Below are 17,410 nucleotides of genomic sequence, written 5' to 3' on the forward strand. Positions count from 1 at the left end.
CCTGCTGGGTGGGTTTCCTTTCCTTCCAACTGCTCAGGGGAGGTGAGAGGGCTCCATCAGGTCTCCCCCTTGATTCCCCCATCATACAATAGATTATCCAGCAGGTCCCTCTGCCAGGGAGCTTTACCCTCTCCCATCTCTCATACTGAGACATTTTTCCACATTTCCAGGATTATGACCACTTTCACTTAGATCTATGTGTGTTGCATCCACATACAAAGAAGCACTTGGGGACAGGATTAGTAGGATTAGAAGAGATTCACATATGTCCAGTTCAAGCAATTGGTATTCAAAGCTTTACACTTTCAAATGCCACCAAGAGAGAGAAAAGGGCTTGAGCGCTCACTTTGCATTTCAGCACCCTCATGAGGAGGCCTGTATGCTTTATTTATATTAGGTTCTAAAGCTGTGGTAACTGAAGATAAACAAAGTCTTCTATCTGTTTAATCCGTTGTGATTCAGAGGCTCAGGTCTACATAGCAGCGGAGCTTCAGCACTTCATAAGAAGAGAAAACAAAACATTTATTTAAATGACATAGGAACAGAGAAACACAGGACAGTTAGCTACTGAACATCACACGTAAACCTAAAAGGGATGTTTTCCTGTCATCATTGCAATACTCCATCAGCAATGCAGACTTGAACTTTAGATAGATAGACAGAGAGGTAGATAGATAGATAGATAGATAGATAGATAGATAGATAGATAGATAGATAGATAGATAGATTTTGTGTGCTGAGTAGGATTTAAGCATGCTGCAACAGGTCCATATCTTTTATCCCCTTGGATTGGATGTGAGTGGCTGGTTGCCTTTCTTTGCTGTGGAAATGAATGTCATTTTCTTTCCTCTACATGCATAAGACTGAAAGTGAAATGTGTAAAAAAAAAATGTTACTTACACAAGAAAAAATAATCACAAAGATTGATGTTACCCGACCCTCTAGTATGCAAATGAAAATGCAGGTTTGTCTAAACTTAATCATTGATCTGCATCTTCAAACTCTTTAACTTTAATATAATTATTATTTCCTTGGCTCTACATTTTGAGTCTTATTTATTAAATCTGAGCATCTTCACAATACGTGGAGGCTGATTTATTGAAGGAGTTGAGCATCTTCTCACAATATTTTGTGTGAATATTCAATTCGATTATCCAGTCCTGTGAAAATCAAATTCCCGTTTAGTTATTTCATCTGCATATGACTGGACAACTAAAGTGAATGTTTACACAATTTGTGTGAAGATTCTCAATTCCTTTAGTAAATCAACTTAATTACATCACAAACCATAAATAATATTGAAATCCCCACAAGCTTTTTAAAGGGTCAGTTGATCCAAAAGTGATACTTAATTGTAGGTGGAGCATAGTTTCTTATATATCTTGGAATTTTTAAAACATATAAGATCTCCTTAGAATAATTCCTGACTCTGTTCTGGTTCACAGAAGTGTGTTGGGTGTTCCTGTTCACCTTTGTGCGTCCCAGCTCTCCTGCTGCTTTTTTTCTACCATAGCAACATTTTAAGAATCCAATGAGGGGAGTGGAAATACCTAATAATGTGAGATCTCACCAACAGAGTCTAAGAGAAATTCAGGTGGTTTAACCAGTTGACATCCGCGGTGTTAAACCCCCTTCCCATCCAGGCCATTTTTCAGTATTCAGCGCTGCACGCAAACGAGCACATATAGGCTATCGGCGGGCTATGGACCCGCTGATCGCCTATATGTGAAACACCCGGTACCGGGTGTTCGCATTGGACGGGTCTTTTCTGCCCGTGCGTGCCCGCTAGGGGGCGCGCGCGAGCAGAAAAAAAATGCCGTCTGGCGACGGCAACCCGCCAATGCGACAGTGCCGTCCGTCCGTTTTTCTACTACGGGCGGACGGCAACTGGTTAACTACCAAAAACTACCAACAGTTAAAGCTAGATTTACCCTTTAGACTGTAATTTTCTGTTATCTGGGTAGAACTTAAGGCAGTGGTTCTCAACCTTTCTAGGGCCGGAACACCTTGGTAACATTTGCCAAGTTGTGGTGACCCCCAACGGTAAAATTTAGGGATGACGCGGCTGCTGCAGCGACATCTGGCGGCGTGGTGGGAGAACTGACACTGCTGTGCTAGGAGAGGGCTGAAGAGGACTCTCACCTAGCACAGCAGAAATCACACAGCGACCCACAGCTTGAGAACCACTGCTGTAACAGCTAAAATGGCAAACCATATAACACAAGCTTGAGGGTGTCAGCTTTTATTATTAATAATAATGATAATAATAAAAGGTTTATATTTTCTTTCGGAAAATAATTACTATGATTTTTATTATTATTTTGGAAAAAAATTACTATTTTATTATTATCTACATATAAAAATGGGTTGTAATTAATAATAATAATAATAATAATAAAAAAAGGTTTGAGTTTTCTTTTGAAAAAAAAATAATAGTAAAAATCATAATAGTAATTTTTTTTCCAAAATAATAAAAATAATAGTCGTTTTTTCCCCCCAATAATAAAAATAATAGTAATTTTTTTTCAAAGGAAAACTCCAACCTTTTTTTATTTTTATTATTACCGTAATTACAACCCACTTTTATATGTAGATTGTAAGCTCGGCTGTAGAGCACATATTGATTATTAAACAGTTGCAGCCTTATTGTGCCATACGCCGTCAGAATAGGAATGTCATATGAGGAAAAAAAAAAATCACCATTGGAATGCATAGCTAGATTCCTATTGGCTATTTCACTTTGCAATAGCCAATAACAAACTAGCTATTTCACCCGCATACTGCTGCTGTCAATCACTAGATGGGGACCTGATGAAGAACTGCTGGTCCCCCTCTGCTATGCATTCCAATGGTGATTTTTTTTCTGACTTACGGCGGCTTCCGATGTCAGAATTTAAAAAAAAAAACAATCGCAGGGAAAGGTTTACTCTGTTGGATCTAGCAGATTAAACCTTTCCAGGAGAAAGTGTTTCTCTCCCGGGTGGCCGGGAGCCGATATCTAATAGCGGGAGACTCCCGGCGACCCCTTGCAAATTGTCATTCGACCCCCAGGTTGAGAACCGCTGACTTAAGGTATATCTAAAGCCTAGACTGTTGTTTTTGTTTTTGATAGAGTAGGAAATGCGTTCCTTTTAAAAGATTACCCTTTACTGTCCTATAGACACAACAGAATGTCAGAAGACATTTCCTCAAAATGATCAAATACATTTGACTGGTGACTGGTGTTTTTCTGCACTTGATCAATACCAGTTACTGCAAGGGTACATAGCAAACAATTGTTTTCTGTGTGCCCTGTTCACACTACAGCGCTGCCTCCAGTTGGGTTGCAGAGCATTGTGGAAAAATACAGACATTTCTGCAGCACACCCAAACTCACCTGAAGTCCTCTTTAGTTTTCACACTGTGGGACGGTGCACACCTAAGCAAACCGGGACACGCGTCTCGGGATCGCGCAGTCGTGCACAATTGCAGCCCCATTGATTTCAAGCTACCTTTTTTTTGGCGATACATGACACACGGCTGTTTTAGCGTGTTCAGATGCACGGCGGAATCGCGGCGGGAAATCGAGCAATCCGCCCGGTGTAACTGGGGTGCCATTAGAAAATAATGGCTCCGACAGCGTGATCGTCGGTGATGGGTGACTCCGTGATCACGTGGCAATCCGCGCAGTATTGTAGTATTGTTAAAGCTCTGCTGAGGTGCATAGAAATGAAAGAAATGTCACTTTGATATTTCAATAAAGTTAGAAAAAAAAAAAGTAAACAAGGCCTTGGAGTGTAACAAAAAGGCACCGCCCTCTATCACCAACAAACACTAGCCCGAGTGATTAAGGTGTATTCACGCAAAATCAAACCTAAAAATGGAAGTCAACTGAGGTCTGTTCACTTCCAATTTCATACGCCATTGACATCTGTTGCATTGCATTGCATTGCGTTTGCTTTTTTGCCAATCTTTTTTTGTCAATCTTCATTTCAAATAATTGTCCTAAGCTGACAAACTTTCTTGTATTTTTTTTACTTGCGTTGCATTTACATGCATTTTTCACACACTGCATTGTATTGCACTGAATAAAGTAGTGCATGCTCTACTTTTTTTCAGCACACTGCAACACAACGCAATGCAACACAGCGTTGTGAACTGGTCCCATTCACACCCATATATTTTTGGGTTCCCTTACACTGACAACTGTTGAGAAACGGATGCCAATGGATTATTATTATTATTATTCAGGATTTATATAGCGCCAACAGTTTGCACAGCGGTTTACAATAAAAGTAAGACATTACAATTACATTACAATTCAAGACAAGATGGTAAGGAGTGCCCTGCCCGTGAGGGCTTACAATCTAAAGGGTAGGATCTGGTGTGAATGGGTCCTAAAACTGATCATTATAGCATCAGCTAGTGTGACTGGGCCCATACTTAGTTGTCACTGGAACAAGTGTCCCGTTCTATTCCTGTTCTGGTGTTTTGGTCACCTTCAGTCTCAGCTACAATAGTCACCTTGACAAATAAAGTGAATTTTCCTAATGGGGACACACGCAACAATAAAATCCTGACATGAGATATAAACCCTTACCACTCTATCAAAAAAAATATGGTAATTCAGAGAATGAACACCTAAGCCACTTATGCTGATGCATACATTAAAATCATTGTTGTCACTATAACCATTATCACCGTGCCCAAACTTGTGTGCACCTGTGATTATGTAACAATCAATTGATATTTATCCTTGTAATGTTTGTTTTTTTTAAATGCCAAAATCTCACCATATTTAGGTATGGCTACCTGTAGGAACATGTGCATTGTTTTATCCAGTTACACTGACGTGCTTCCAACAAATACCCTCTACTGACTGCAGAATCATTATATGTGAAATGATTAAAGTGAACTTGTGCTCAGATCATGCACACTAGAGTATTTAGATATTCTGAACAAGCAGGTAAAGTATGTTAAAACAAGCCCTCGCTTACCTCTGAATCTATAAGTATTGTGGAGAAATTTGTTTTTAAATCTCACAACACAGGCACTGCACTTTAAAAAGCCTATATCGTTAAAGTAAACCTGTCTATAATAGTACTATACAAGCTGCAGTACTACAATGCAGGCCCCTGGCAGTGCTTGCACATACCATTAGATGCCCTCTCAGGCACACAGAGTGTCCTCAATCCTTGCTTTGTGGTATTGTTGAGAGCTGACCCAGCCTATCTCATCTCCTGCACCTTCACATTGGCTTGTAAGACTAGTGACAGAAAGGTGTCAGACATAGGACATGGGCTAGTTCTTGTTACTACCAGATAGTGTTGAAATTGACATATTTTAGTATCCTAGGATTCAGGGAACCCAGGTACTCCAGAAGCCATCTGAAAGTATGTGTAGGTACTATTAGGTGTCTTTTTTTAGAGAACTTTGTCAGTGCTAAGCCTGATGAGGGGAACCTGTGCAGCCCCAAAAAGCGCTTGTTTTTGTGACAAGAATCTTTAATAAATGAACACTTTGTGATCCAGAAAGGATTTTGGTGTGCTGGTGACATCTTCATATGTGTTTTAGAGTACTGGCACATATTTAGTTCTAATACAGTACTTGAAAGTAAGAATGAGCTCAGGTTTAAACTAAAACAAGCCTGAACTCTGAGTGGAGCTCCTTAGAACACTCCCCCCCTGCCTCTGGAAGTAAGCATAATCCTATGTTTGCCTATCGGTCCTCTTGCCCTGGGTTTCTCCCCCCCCCCCAGGGCACTGAGTGTACTGGTCCACAAATCGTTTTTTTTGGATGTATTTGTATCTTTATTTTTTGAGTTACCATTATTGTATTGTCTTGTATTGACTGCTGGAAATGCTGTGTTCAGAAGATCGATCTGTAATTGTCATTGTCTTTTTGTGATTGTCTTTTTTGTATAAAAATTTCAATAAAAGTTTTACCTGTTAAAACAAGCCTGAACCTGGGCTCCTCCAAACCTAAAAGTTAATGGGGCCACCCACCTAATCAGCTACAGACCAGGGCCCCCGCAGCTGCTCATATACAAAGTGGTGGGATGCTTGTGCTGACATCAATTACCTTATATGGCTACATGACTATATTAGGTCAATGTCATTAACCAAATATAGTCATGTGGCCATAGAAGGTAATGATATCACAGCATCATGCCCCTTTGCTCATGTGCAGCTGCTCACAGGGAATTTCCATGATTAGAGAGCGAAAAGTGCTGAACCTGAGCTAATCCCTACCGACAAGTACACATTCACACTAGAAAAAAAGGCAGACACTACTGAAGTGGTTGGTGTATGCTCCCCTACCCTTGCTTTGATTCTAGAATTAACATAATCTGACAGACATTAACACCATCTCTGACTTGGAGATAAGCATGGCTAAGAACAGAGTTATGTAGGTGCTGGCTCTTGTTTATCACTAACCACCTCTCAAGTCATGAACCAGTGCAGCAGCTCCCATGAACATTTTGGATTGCATGGTACAACTGCTTTAACAAAAAATGTAGGTGTTCATTAAAGTGAAAAAAAAGATTTTTGTTTTAGATAGTGTGGAAGGATAGGAACTCTGGTCATATTGTTATTGCTGCCCGCTGGGGATCTTTACCCTCACCATTGGTCCTGGTGATCATTTCCTACAGTAAAGAAATACAACATTTTTGAGTCATTACAGGAACAGGAGACAAGGAGAAATCTTTTAATGTGGAAGCTTTTTCTGGTGACACATGTAATAGAGAGGACTTCCCCTTGCTTTAAAGCATTAGGCTTACTTCATGCTGTGTCTCTGGAACAGGAAAAAGTGTTTGAACTGGAATTCACTCACAGGAACAATCTACCTGCTGTTTGGATCTAGTGTTCATCTTCTTCACCTGGCTGCATTCTTAAGCAAATTCCTAAAGTGGTTTGACTTGTTCTTTTCTGACATGGTGGTTGTACATTATAGCCAGCATATCTATAATGTACAGTTTTTTTGTACAGGTGCCATCATGCGTGTCACAAATTCTTCTGTCTAGTGGAAAAATACATTAATTTAGATGCAAGGAAATCAAAACTGAATCCAGGAAGAGAAAAAGACACTAAAGTACCTATGAATTTATTACAAACCTAGATGGCATAGTGGCATTATGACCATGCTCAGCTCACTGTGATGCCACATAGTAGTTGCTAACTACCTCACAGCAAATGAATAGCAGTATCTTGTACCTTCCTTACAAATATTATGTAAGTTATTTTTATTGTCTGTTTGTTCAGTCAATATGCCATACAATTACTCTATTTATCCTTTGCATTGAAAACACCTTTGTAAGTGTTCTATATTCTCTATAGGGACATTCCATGTGCTGCAAAAGCAGGAATTGGAAATGTTTACAATACTCCTATATTCTGCATGAATTGCATCTACATAGGGGTCTATTCACAAAGCTGCCGAAGGATCTAGCCGTAGCTTCAGCTGATCCTTTGGCTAGCTTCGGCCCCAGGACCCCTTCGGTTCAGTAGAACTATTCACTATAGCCCGTACAGCTCCCGCAGTCGGCAGAGCGGCTCAGTCGAGTCAAAGTCATATGCCTTGGCTCGACTGAGCCGAGGTAAAGGCGAAGCTGGCCGAAAGCCCGGCCGTCAGCCTGCTACTAATAGCTGGACGGAGCCAGCCATCATCTCACGGCTGTCTTCCGGCCACTTGCAGAGATAGATCAGCGTCCCCTGGTTACCAGTTAACCAGGGACGCTGATCTGTTATTACTCTCCCGGACGCTCCAGGAGCCTCCCGCTATTAGGTAGCGGCTCCTGGCCGGGAGAGAAACACTTTCTCCCGGAAAGTTTTACTCTGCTCTCCTCTGTTGTCTTTTTTTTTTTCTTCTGACATCGGAGCCGCTGGCTGCCATCAGAATAAAAAAACAAACCAAAAAAACAGCATAGGAATGCATAGCTACATTCCTATTGGCTATTTCAATTTGCAATAGCCAATAGCAAACTAGCTTTTGCACCCGCCCACTGCTGCTGTCAATCAGCAGAGAGGACCTGAAGTTCTCCATCAGGTCCCCTTCTAGTGATTGACAGCAGCAGTGGGTCGGGTGCAATAGCCAGCTTGCTATTGGTTATTGCAAATTGAAATAGCCAATAGGAATCTAGCTATGCATTCCTATGCTGATTTTTTATTTTTTTTTATTCTGACGGCCAGGTAACCAGGGACGCTTTTCCATCATTAGGATGAGAGCTTAGCAGAGCCGTCTTTTTGATATCAACGCCGGCTCTGACAAGCTCTCATTGTAATGACAGGTGGTCCCGGCCCATAGAAAACAGTTGGGCAGAGCTTGCTGTCACTGCTAGCTCTGCCCAATCGTTTTCTATTTTATTTTTTCTACTTTTTTATCTGTTTTTCTATTCTGCTCGTTACCACAAAGGTACCGAGCAGAATAGCCGAGCCGAATGCCGCTCGGCGGCATTCGGCTATTCACTCACTGCTGTTCGGCATCTATGAGAATAGGCCGAAAAAAAGGAAGGGAGTGATTAAACAGGAATTTGAAAGTAAAGAAAAAAAAAAGAGGCAGGATGGGATATTACAGTTAGAGCTGTATTTATTTGGTAATAAAAATTAGGTTACCTACATCATACTATTAAAGAAGGAATATATTGTAGGTAGGAAAGTCAGGAAATCACAAGCACTCAGTAGTAAAGATAAATATGTCCCTTTTATTGGACAGAAAGCGTCACAGACATCCAAATAAACCGACGTTTCAGGACCGCGCAAGGTCCCTTCCTCAAGGCAGAAAGATGTGACACCTTGCGTGGTCCTGAAACGTCGGTTTATTTGGATGTCTGTGACGCTTTCTGTCCAATAAAAGGGACATATTTATCTTTACTACTGAGTGCTAGTGATTTCCTGACTTTCCTGTGTTTGCACGGCGCCATCCGTGGTATCTCATCACTGCGAGCACCACTTTTTTCATATCTGGCCGGGACTGCTGTGAGGAGTGCAGAGGGTCTCTCCATCTACTTGCATCTATATTGTAGGTAGGACATTTAAATGTAAATTTAGTTTTAAGCCTCTCAGGAGCTTCAACTCTCTGCAACTTCATGAAAGCACTTTTTTTTTTGTAAAACAACAAACTTCAGAGAAAGGACCATTTGCTAGTCAACAAAAATCATAAGATAGTTTGCTTGGCAGGCATAGGAAAAAAAGGGAGATGTCTGAAGGCCACACAGGTTTTCGCACGTGTAAGAGATAAAATAAAAAGTTAATAGTGAGGTCCATCTAGATCAAAGGTGGGCAACTGCGGCTCTCCGTGTACAGATCCCAACATGCCACTGCCTCTGGTAGGCATGCCTGTAACTCAGTCCTGCAATGAAGGGTCAGGCTGAAGGGCCTGAGTTGCCCATGCCTGAACTAGATAAACAATCTAAGATTTGGAATTTGAGTTCCTCAGTATCAGAGAAGCAAAACATACATGGACTGTACATATCCAGCAACCATGAAAAGGGGTTAACTTCTTTCACTTTTTTGGATTCTAATTTTTGTGGTCCAACCTACCATTAACACATGTTTACCAGAAGCCACAATGTAAAAGTGTTAAAAACTGCTCTCTTGAGATTTTAGAAGAAAACAAAGCACAGGAGAGGATCTATGATAGGCACCTGACCAGATTTAGACCTTTATTTAGTCTTTTAGATAATTATTTCCTGAGCTGCCAAAGAACATTTTAGATGTTCACTAATAATATTCATAAGGTGATTATTTTCAAAGGATTAGAAGGTAAGCGTTAAAGTTCTTTTTCTAGTGTTTCAATATACTGTAACCATAATTTTTAAAATATAATAAATAGTGCAGGCTTCAGGAAATGCCAAGACCCAGATTTAGATATGTCTTAAAGGTGAACTCTGGGGACATGAAATACAATACTTGCAGTGGGGCTCCCACCTCACTGCATGAGTGAAATCATCGTTTTTCTTTAGAGGAACATTAACATTACCTTTTTCTTACCTTCCTCCCACAGCTTCACACCCCCTTTCCTCCCTGTGCAACCAGTCCCCCAAAGCCACTTCTCTTCAGCTCTCAGACTGTCAGTTGCACTATGACATCAGGGCAGCCATCAGGGGGGGTACGGCCGATACTCATGTAAGGGGCCCGGGCAGCCTGGGGGGCCCACCCGGGTCCCTTACATGACTATCGGCCGACGGTGAAGGGCGAGGCCGACAGCGCAGGGCCCCAACATTGCCGCTCCAGCGGCTTTGAGACAAGCTAGGGCCCCATCAGCGACGCTGCTCGTCTGATGTCGGACTGGCCGTGACGTCACTTCTGGCCGATCCGGCGGCAGATGAGGCCATGTGTGCAGGTAAGAGGAGCTAGGAAGGAAGGAAGGAAAGGAGGGATGCAGCCCTGACCAGCCCACCTGAGACCCCTTCAGAGCCCACCATAGACAGTCTCAGATGGGCTGTGCAGCATCTATGGTGCGATCTGCAGGGTCACTCTCAGGTGGGTCCTGTGTCCAGTGTGTCACTAAGCCCTTTGTCCAGCGCGTCACTAAGCCCCTCATCCAGCGCATCACTAAGCCCTGCATCCAGCGCGTCACTAAGCCCTGCGTCCAGCGGCGCGGGGGTGGGGGAGGCTGGCCTTAAGCCGTGTAAGGGGCCCAACATTTCTGATGGCTGCCCTGTATGACATCATCATGTACAATGCAGGGTCAGCAGGCCAGGATTGTAAGTGAAGACGCCAAGGACCTGTCCACATTCCAGAGCATTATAGGGAAGAGGAAAGTGCTGGCTGCCAGCAAAAGAGGGATAAGGTATATAAAACTTGTTTTTACTGTTTCCCTAGGCAACAATAAGTATGTAACCCATGTAGTGTGGGAGGAACCCCAATGCAAGGATAGTTTTTCAATTTTCCTGGAGTGCAGCTTTAAATTAAAATTACATTATTGGGTAAAGATTTGTTGTTTAAATGCAGAACCTAGAGACTAAAGGCACTAAACAACCCCACTTAAAAGGGTTTAAATGTTAGAGGGCGGTTTAGCGTTAGGGATTTTTTTTCAAGTTAGAGAAGGATGTGCAGAGCATTAGGATTTTCTGGTGTTGCTAGTGGTGTGACCCTATCACCACCAGCTCACTCCTCCAAACTTAACTTCACCCATAAAACAATCCCTTAACCTCTCTACTAACACTCAACCCCTTATGTAGCCCCTTAAACCCAACCCTTAACACTTACCCTGCTCTGTTAATACTTAACCTAAACCTAACACCCTGACCATAACACTAAACTAAGCTAACCTTGCATGTAACCCAATCCCTAATGGTAAACTAACCTTTTACCAGCTATTATATGTTTACTAATACACAGATAAAGGAAAATGTGTCACTTAAAACTGTAATGACCTGCAGCCTAGTCATGGAGGTGTCTGTCTGCACATCAGAATACTGCAAAAAGAGAAAAAAAAGAACCTGTGTAATGATTATTTCCAGAAACCAGTTGCACTTATATAGTGAGCATGCAATTTTGAATCGATCATGCATGGCAGTACTTCAGGAAACCTTTTTAGTCTTTTCGGACCAGCCTGTGGTCGTCTTGATAACAGGAGCTGGGGTAGCTTTCCCATGGATAAGCATCCTCTATGTCCTCTATGTTCCCATTCAGTCACTGCTAGTATTACATTACAAACGGCAGAGACTGCCATGAACACATGAAATATATACCCGGAGATGGTGCAGCCTCCAGATACGTACGAATTGTTAATACTATTAAAGTTTTCATTTTAAGTAAAAATGTCAAAAAGAAAAATACATTTAAAAAGTTGGTAATAAAAAAAACTAAAGCAAAAAATGTAAAGCTCGCCCAAGTAAAATTTAAAAAAATTGTCGTCGTTCTGTGATTAACATGTATTCATGCACTTGAGGAAGAATATATTACAGAACAGAGAAGGAATGTCATTTCACAATCTCCAAAAAATAACCCACTCCTGTCTGCTACCATGTTCTAGTTATTGTACTATAGTAAACAGTCATAGCAGCATATATAACATTTATTTAAAGTAAAAAAACATATAAACAACTTTCCTGAACTAGAACACTATAGCATAAGTGTTTCTATTCCTCAGGCATTTCGTTGTTTTGTTTTTCTGCTACTAATTATAAAACAAAATCAGTGGTGTAAAGACCTTTTTCCTCCTTTCTTCCGCTGAACAATGCCTGCAAAAAAAAAGAAACATTATTGTTTCCGAAGAAAACTGTTAATCTCAAGAATATCAAACGTGCATACACTGAAACATCAAACATATTGAAACAGTAACGTCAATGTAATAAAAATATTGAAATGGAAACAGTATCATCATGAATAAAGATAACCCAGTTGTGAAATGGTTAAGCAGCATTGTTGCAGCGAATTAATAGTTAAATAATTCAGCCAGTGTTGATTCGTTATCGGGCGGTATTATTGGTGCTGATCCATATTCATACTAGAAACAGACCGACAGAGCTAATCAAAAATTGAGGCGAGAGGAGCAAGCAATGAAGACTGCATCCTGACTTCATTTGCAGAAATCACTGTTCTATGGGATAATAGGGAAAAATAGGGATGTATAAACTTTCCGTGTTTACAATTAGAAGCACATCACTAATCAGACTGAACCTATCTTGTCCCATCCATGTGTAATTGTCACCCTGAGCCGTTCACTTGCTGGGAATCAGAAAAGTTGAAGTTCACCATCCTGTCCCTTTGCTAGTTCAAAGCAGGCTTCATAAAGCTTGTGCTGGAGACACTCTGCGACCGTTCACCGGCATCATACACCAATTGTTACATCAATCATATGCAATCAACGAGGCTACATTCGAGAGATAGCATTTATACAAGCAGGTCCAAATAATTCATATATAATCCGCCTGGAACAGTAATGGACTGTGGTGCCTCTCAGATTACCTGAAAAATAATAAATCCCCATAACTATATATTTGTATATGCTATACATATCTCTTTCTTGTCTCTCTTTTTAATGTAAATTCTAAAACATTTGTTAATCTTATTGCCTGATATATAAATTATTTCACATATCTATCTTTTTACTTTTTAATGTTTTTAGTGCCCTGCAATAACACTTAGAGGAAGATAGCATGTTTGTCTCTTATTTATTTGTTATGTTTGACTTTTGGTTATATTAACAACAAAACGCTCTCATGTGGCGTTTTTTTAATCTATACTTTATGGTTTTCTGTATAATGATGAACAGATTGGTATAACTTTCTGTAAGTAATATTTGTTGTTTACCCTAGAATTGCCAATAACCTGAATGGATATAAAGATAATCATACCTATACAGGGCAGTGATACGCAGTGTATATAGAAGCAATGTGTTTTTCACCTGCAGTCATTCTGGTGGATTTCCCAAAAAAAACAAAACTAATAAATACTTGTATTACCAATACAACATAAAGGGACGTCATTCTTTCCTGGTCTGGAACTGGCTACAACGACCAACAGACTTTTTCCAAGCTTTCCTGTGAAAACCGATAACTATTTGACAAGATGATAGATAGATAGATAGATAGATAGATAGATAGATAGATAGATAGATAGATAGATAGATAGATAGATAGATAGATAGATAGATAGATAGATAGATAGGTAGATAGAGTTAGGTTGTTTAATGATAAAGTTTGACCTATTGCTAACAGCTGCTTATTTCACATCCACAGGCTGTCGACTTATAAATGTTTGTAAATTAATGATTTATTATAATTATCTAGATTAAATAATCACAATAAATGAAAGGTCATTACCTAGCAGAAACTCACGCACAAAGTATACCGTATCCCTGAAATATAAATTCGTGATTACTGTAGTTTTAGATAATAGGATAATATGTTGCCGGTGCAGGTAGATGTAAGTGAACGATGGGATGGAGATCCATGGTTGAACACAGGCATAATAAGCTGAGCATTAGGGAGGGGCAGGAAGGGTAGCCCCTGCAGTGGTCAGCGTCTTGTGAGCCTGTCAGTCAGGGGGTTTTGTGTTTCCTTGGCTCCGGATGGTCCATGGCCGAGATGTCCCATGGTGGCATCACAATGAATATGAATAGGGCCTCTTGCTTAATGGGACAGTCAAAGCGCACCGCCCTGAATAATAGCACGTCATCCTAACAAGACCATTATAGATAGGAGGGCTTCTTTTGTCTGTCTCCTGTGAAGTAGCTCTATAAATGCCCCTCTTTTTCGTCTCACTGTGCAGTTCATTCACAGCTCGCCTTGGGTACCTGGAGGCGAGAGAAAGAGAGAGAGAGCTACTGTAGCTAATAGAGAAAGGAGGGAGCACATCTCTACTGCTGAGCTCTCAGAAATCTCTTCATAGGCTTGATCACTCGAATATCTTCCTCAGGGAAGTTTGCATGAATAACTGAAAGCCTCTTTTAAGCCTAGAATGAATTCTGACTCTAGCTCAATGTCCAGCAGAGCCTCCTCTCCAGACATGGATGAGATATATCTCAGAGGCCACCACCATCACCATCATCACCACCAGGACAACCGACTCAACTCGGTCTCCTCAACTCAGAACGACCTCATGCAGAAGATGTCAGATGAAGTCCTCTCCAGACACGGCTCAAAGGAGGACATAGACAGCGGCAAATACAAAATCAAGAAGCAGCTGACTGAGCATGACTTGCAGAAGCTAAGGCTGAAAATCAATGGCCGGGAGCGTAAAAGGATGCACGACCTGAACCTTGCCATGGACGGCCTGAGGGAAGTCATGCCATACGCCCATGGGCCTTCAGTGAGGAAACTTTCCAAAATCGCCACCCTGCTGCTTGCCAGAAACTATATACTGATGTTGACAAGCTCCCTGGAGGAGATGAAACGACTTGTGGGTGAGATCTATGGGGGTCACCATTCAGCATTTCACTGTGGGACAGTGGGACATTCTGCCGCTCATCCTGTCCACCCAGCTAACACAGTCCACCAGGTGCACCCCATCCTGGGCAGCGCTTTGACATCCAACAACTCTGGCCTTTCTGCCACTTTACCCGGGATTGGCAACATCAGACCGGCACATCCACTACTGAAAACCCCTTCCAACCCTCCACTGCCCCTTGGCAGTGGCTTCCAGCACTGGGCAGGTCTGCCATGCCCCTGCACGATCTGTCAGATGCCACCACCACCCCAGCTCTCTGCCCTCGCAAGCAGCATGAGTAGAATTTCTGCAGAACCCAAGGACTTACTGAAGTAGTGTCACCAGCACAGAGACTACACAGAGACTACAGATGAATGACATATATAAGAATATATAAATATATATATATAGGTATATATTTGTTTTGATGCAGGAAGACTCAGACAAGCAATTCTTTTTGCATGCATGCTTCTTTTATTTTCTATACCACTGTTTTGTTACCATCCTCAGTTCTGTTATCAATGCCCATCAAGGTAAAGTTCAGCTGGATAATTGTGGTATTGTTGTTTTTTTGTATGTACAATTGATGTCATCATATGATTATATAATGAGATGTTGAACAAGGTTTCTATGACCCCTGATCCATTACATCTTTACAAGACTATGACATAACTGTATATTTAATTTGTACCAGAGAACTGAAAATAAGGCATGCATGCTAGGAACTAGTCTTGTGGATACGTTTGCCTGGCTACCATGCAATTTTCCTTGTAACAAGGATTTTTTTTATTAGTGAATTCTTTGAAATCTAAGGAGTGTGTAATCGACTTTGTACATTTTAGAAAGAGGCTGGACTGTAAGCAGCGTCTGTCCCCAGGTCTAGTATATGTCCCTTACTGGTGTCCAGTATGAAGCTGTCACAAAGGACTGCCCAGGTTCTCACCCTCCTTGTCTTCAACGCGGAGAACTGCTCTCACTAGTCACCACCTACAGTCTATCAGACTACTCTCACGAACATGGACGTGTATTTCCAAATGATTCCAACGATCTTGTCGTATCCGTTCATTTTCCTTTCGTTAACTATTTAAGTCCCTGGGCATTTGCTTCAAACTATTTTGTTAGGCCTCAAAGAGAGCTCGTGTCTTTATTTTTTATATTCTTGATAAGTATCAACATATTTATTATGAACCAACTTTGTTTCAAATAAAACTATTTGGAATTGACTTATTTGTTTTTTTGTCATTCTTCTACTAACTTCATATTTGTTTGTATTCCTCAACGGGTTGGGATGTACGGTGTAGTATTGCTGGTAAAAACAACGAGGGGGAATATAAAATTATACATAATTATAATCAAATTCACTGATTTGAGCTATGATTTAATCATGTGATGTATAAACCGCCTCAGCAAGCGGTGCATTATACAATTTATAAGTGACGGTTAAATCCTTACCCTGCATGGTTTTCTAATATTGACAATCGCTGAATATTTTTTATACTCACAAGAAACGACCTAAATGCAAGTACGATCCTATTGTATGATCAGAAAAGCTTCCGGAAGGTGCACATGAAGGTGAATCAGATCAAGGAAAGACAGAAATATATATGGATTTTCTGTAGCCTAATCCGTCATATGATGGGAACACAAAGAGGCTGATATACTAAAGAAGTTCAGGAGAAGAAAAAAAATGGAAATGCACTTCAATTATCCAGTCATGTTCAGATGAAATACATAATCAGGAATTTCCTTTTCAGAAGATTGGATAATTAAAGTTAATCTATTCTCTTTTTTGAGTGAACATTTTCAACTCATTTAGTAAAACAGCCTAATTTTCTCTAATTAGGTAAACCTAAAGCCATTCTCCTTCTTAACGTCAGTAAATCAAACAAAGCCCATGGATCACACAGAAAACAACCCATGGAAAGTTTATACATGTCATACATATTACCATAAGCACTGACTTCTCACATCTTTCTTTTTAATAATGGAAAAATATTACTGATTACATGTTGCTTCTGAATGGTAACAATGATTTAATATAGTCCTCTCGCACAGGATTGACTTGCTGTGTGGCACTGCAGACATGCTTTCCAGTGGGATCAATATCTGTACGACCATTATCTTATAATAGGAAGTGCTACGATTCATTACAATCAATACACTACCTCCTACCAAGTAGAGGACCAGCCTGACAGCCAGGGGTACCATGAACACGGATACAGGCGGAGATCGCTGTGCGGGAAGACACGATCATTACATGGCATATATTACCCATCACCACAACATTACAAGAGTTGATTCACATTGGAGAAAGACATCAGCATTTTATGATCTGTCACCGAGTTAAGGGACACAAACAACATTTCCATTTCTATTTAGGAGCGTAATGGGCCATTCAAATGTGTAATTTCACCAAAATCCCCAGGAGGTATAAAACCACCTAAGCGCCGTCACAAAAGGCCACCAGAGACCTTTCCCACCATTAGAGATGGTGGTGCCTACACTTGTGTAAATGAGTAGAGCAATGAGCCAGTCTCCACTAAGCAGAGGGCTCC

General features: G+C 40.9%; 1 protein-coding gene across 1 annotated transcript; it reads left to right on the forward strand.

The window, feature by feature from the left end:
- The first annotated feature begins 14,387 nt into the window (after positions 1-14,387).
- OLIG3 (oligodendrocyte transcription factor 3) lies at positions 14,388-15,191 on the forward strand. The gene has a single exon (XM_018566350.1). It carries the CDS (start codon positions 14,388-14,390, stop codon positions 15,189-15,191), a length of 804 nt encoding a protein of 267 aa, XP_018421852.1.
- Positions 15,192-17,410: the final 2,219 nt, after the last annotated feature.

The sequence above is a fragment of the Nanorana parkeri genome, unplaced genomic scaffold (genome assembly GCF_000935625.1).
Source record: "Nanorana parkeri isolate BGI_ZX_2015 unplaced genomic scaffold, ASM93562v1 scaffold940, whole genome shotgun sequence".
Lineage (NCBI taxonomy): Eukaryota > Metazoa > Chordata > Amphibia > Anura > Dicroglossidae > Nanorana > Nanorana parkeri.

Excerpts from the sequence above, each read along its gene's own strand:
- OLIG3 (XM_018566350.1), top strand. The coding sequence starts at position 14,388 with ATGAATTCTGACTCTAGCTCAATGTCCAGCAGAGCCTCCTCTCCAGAC.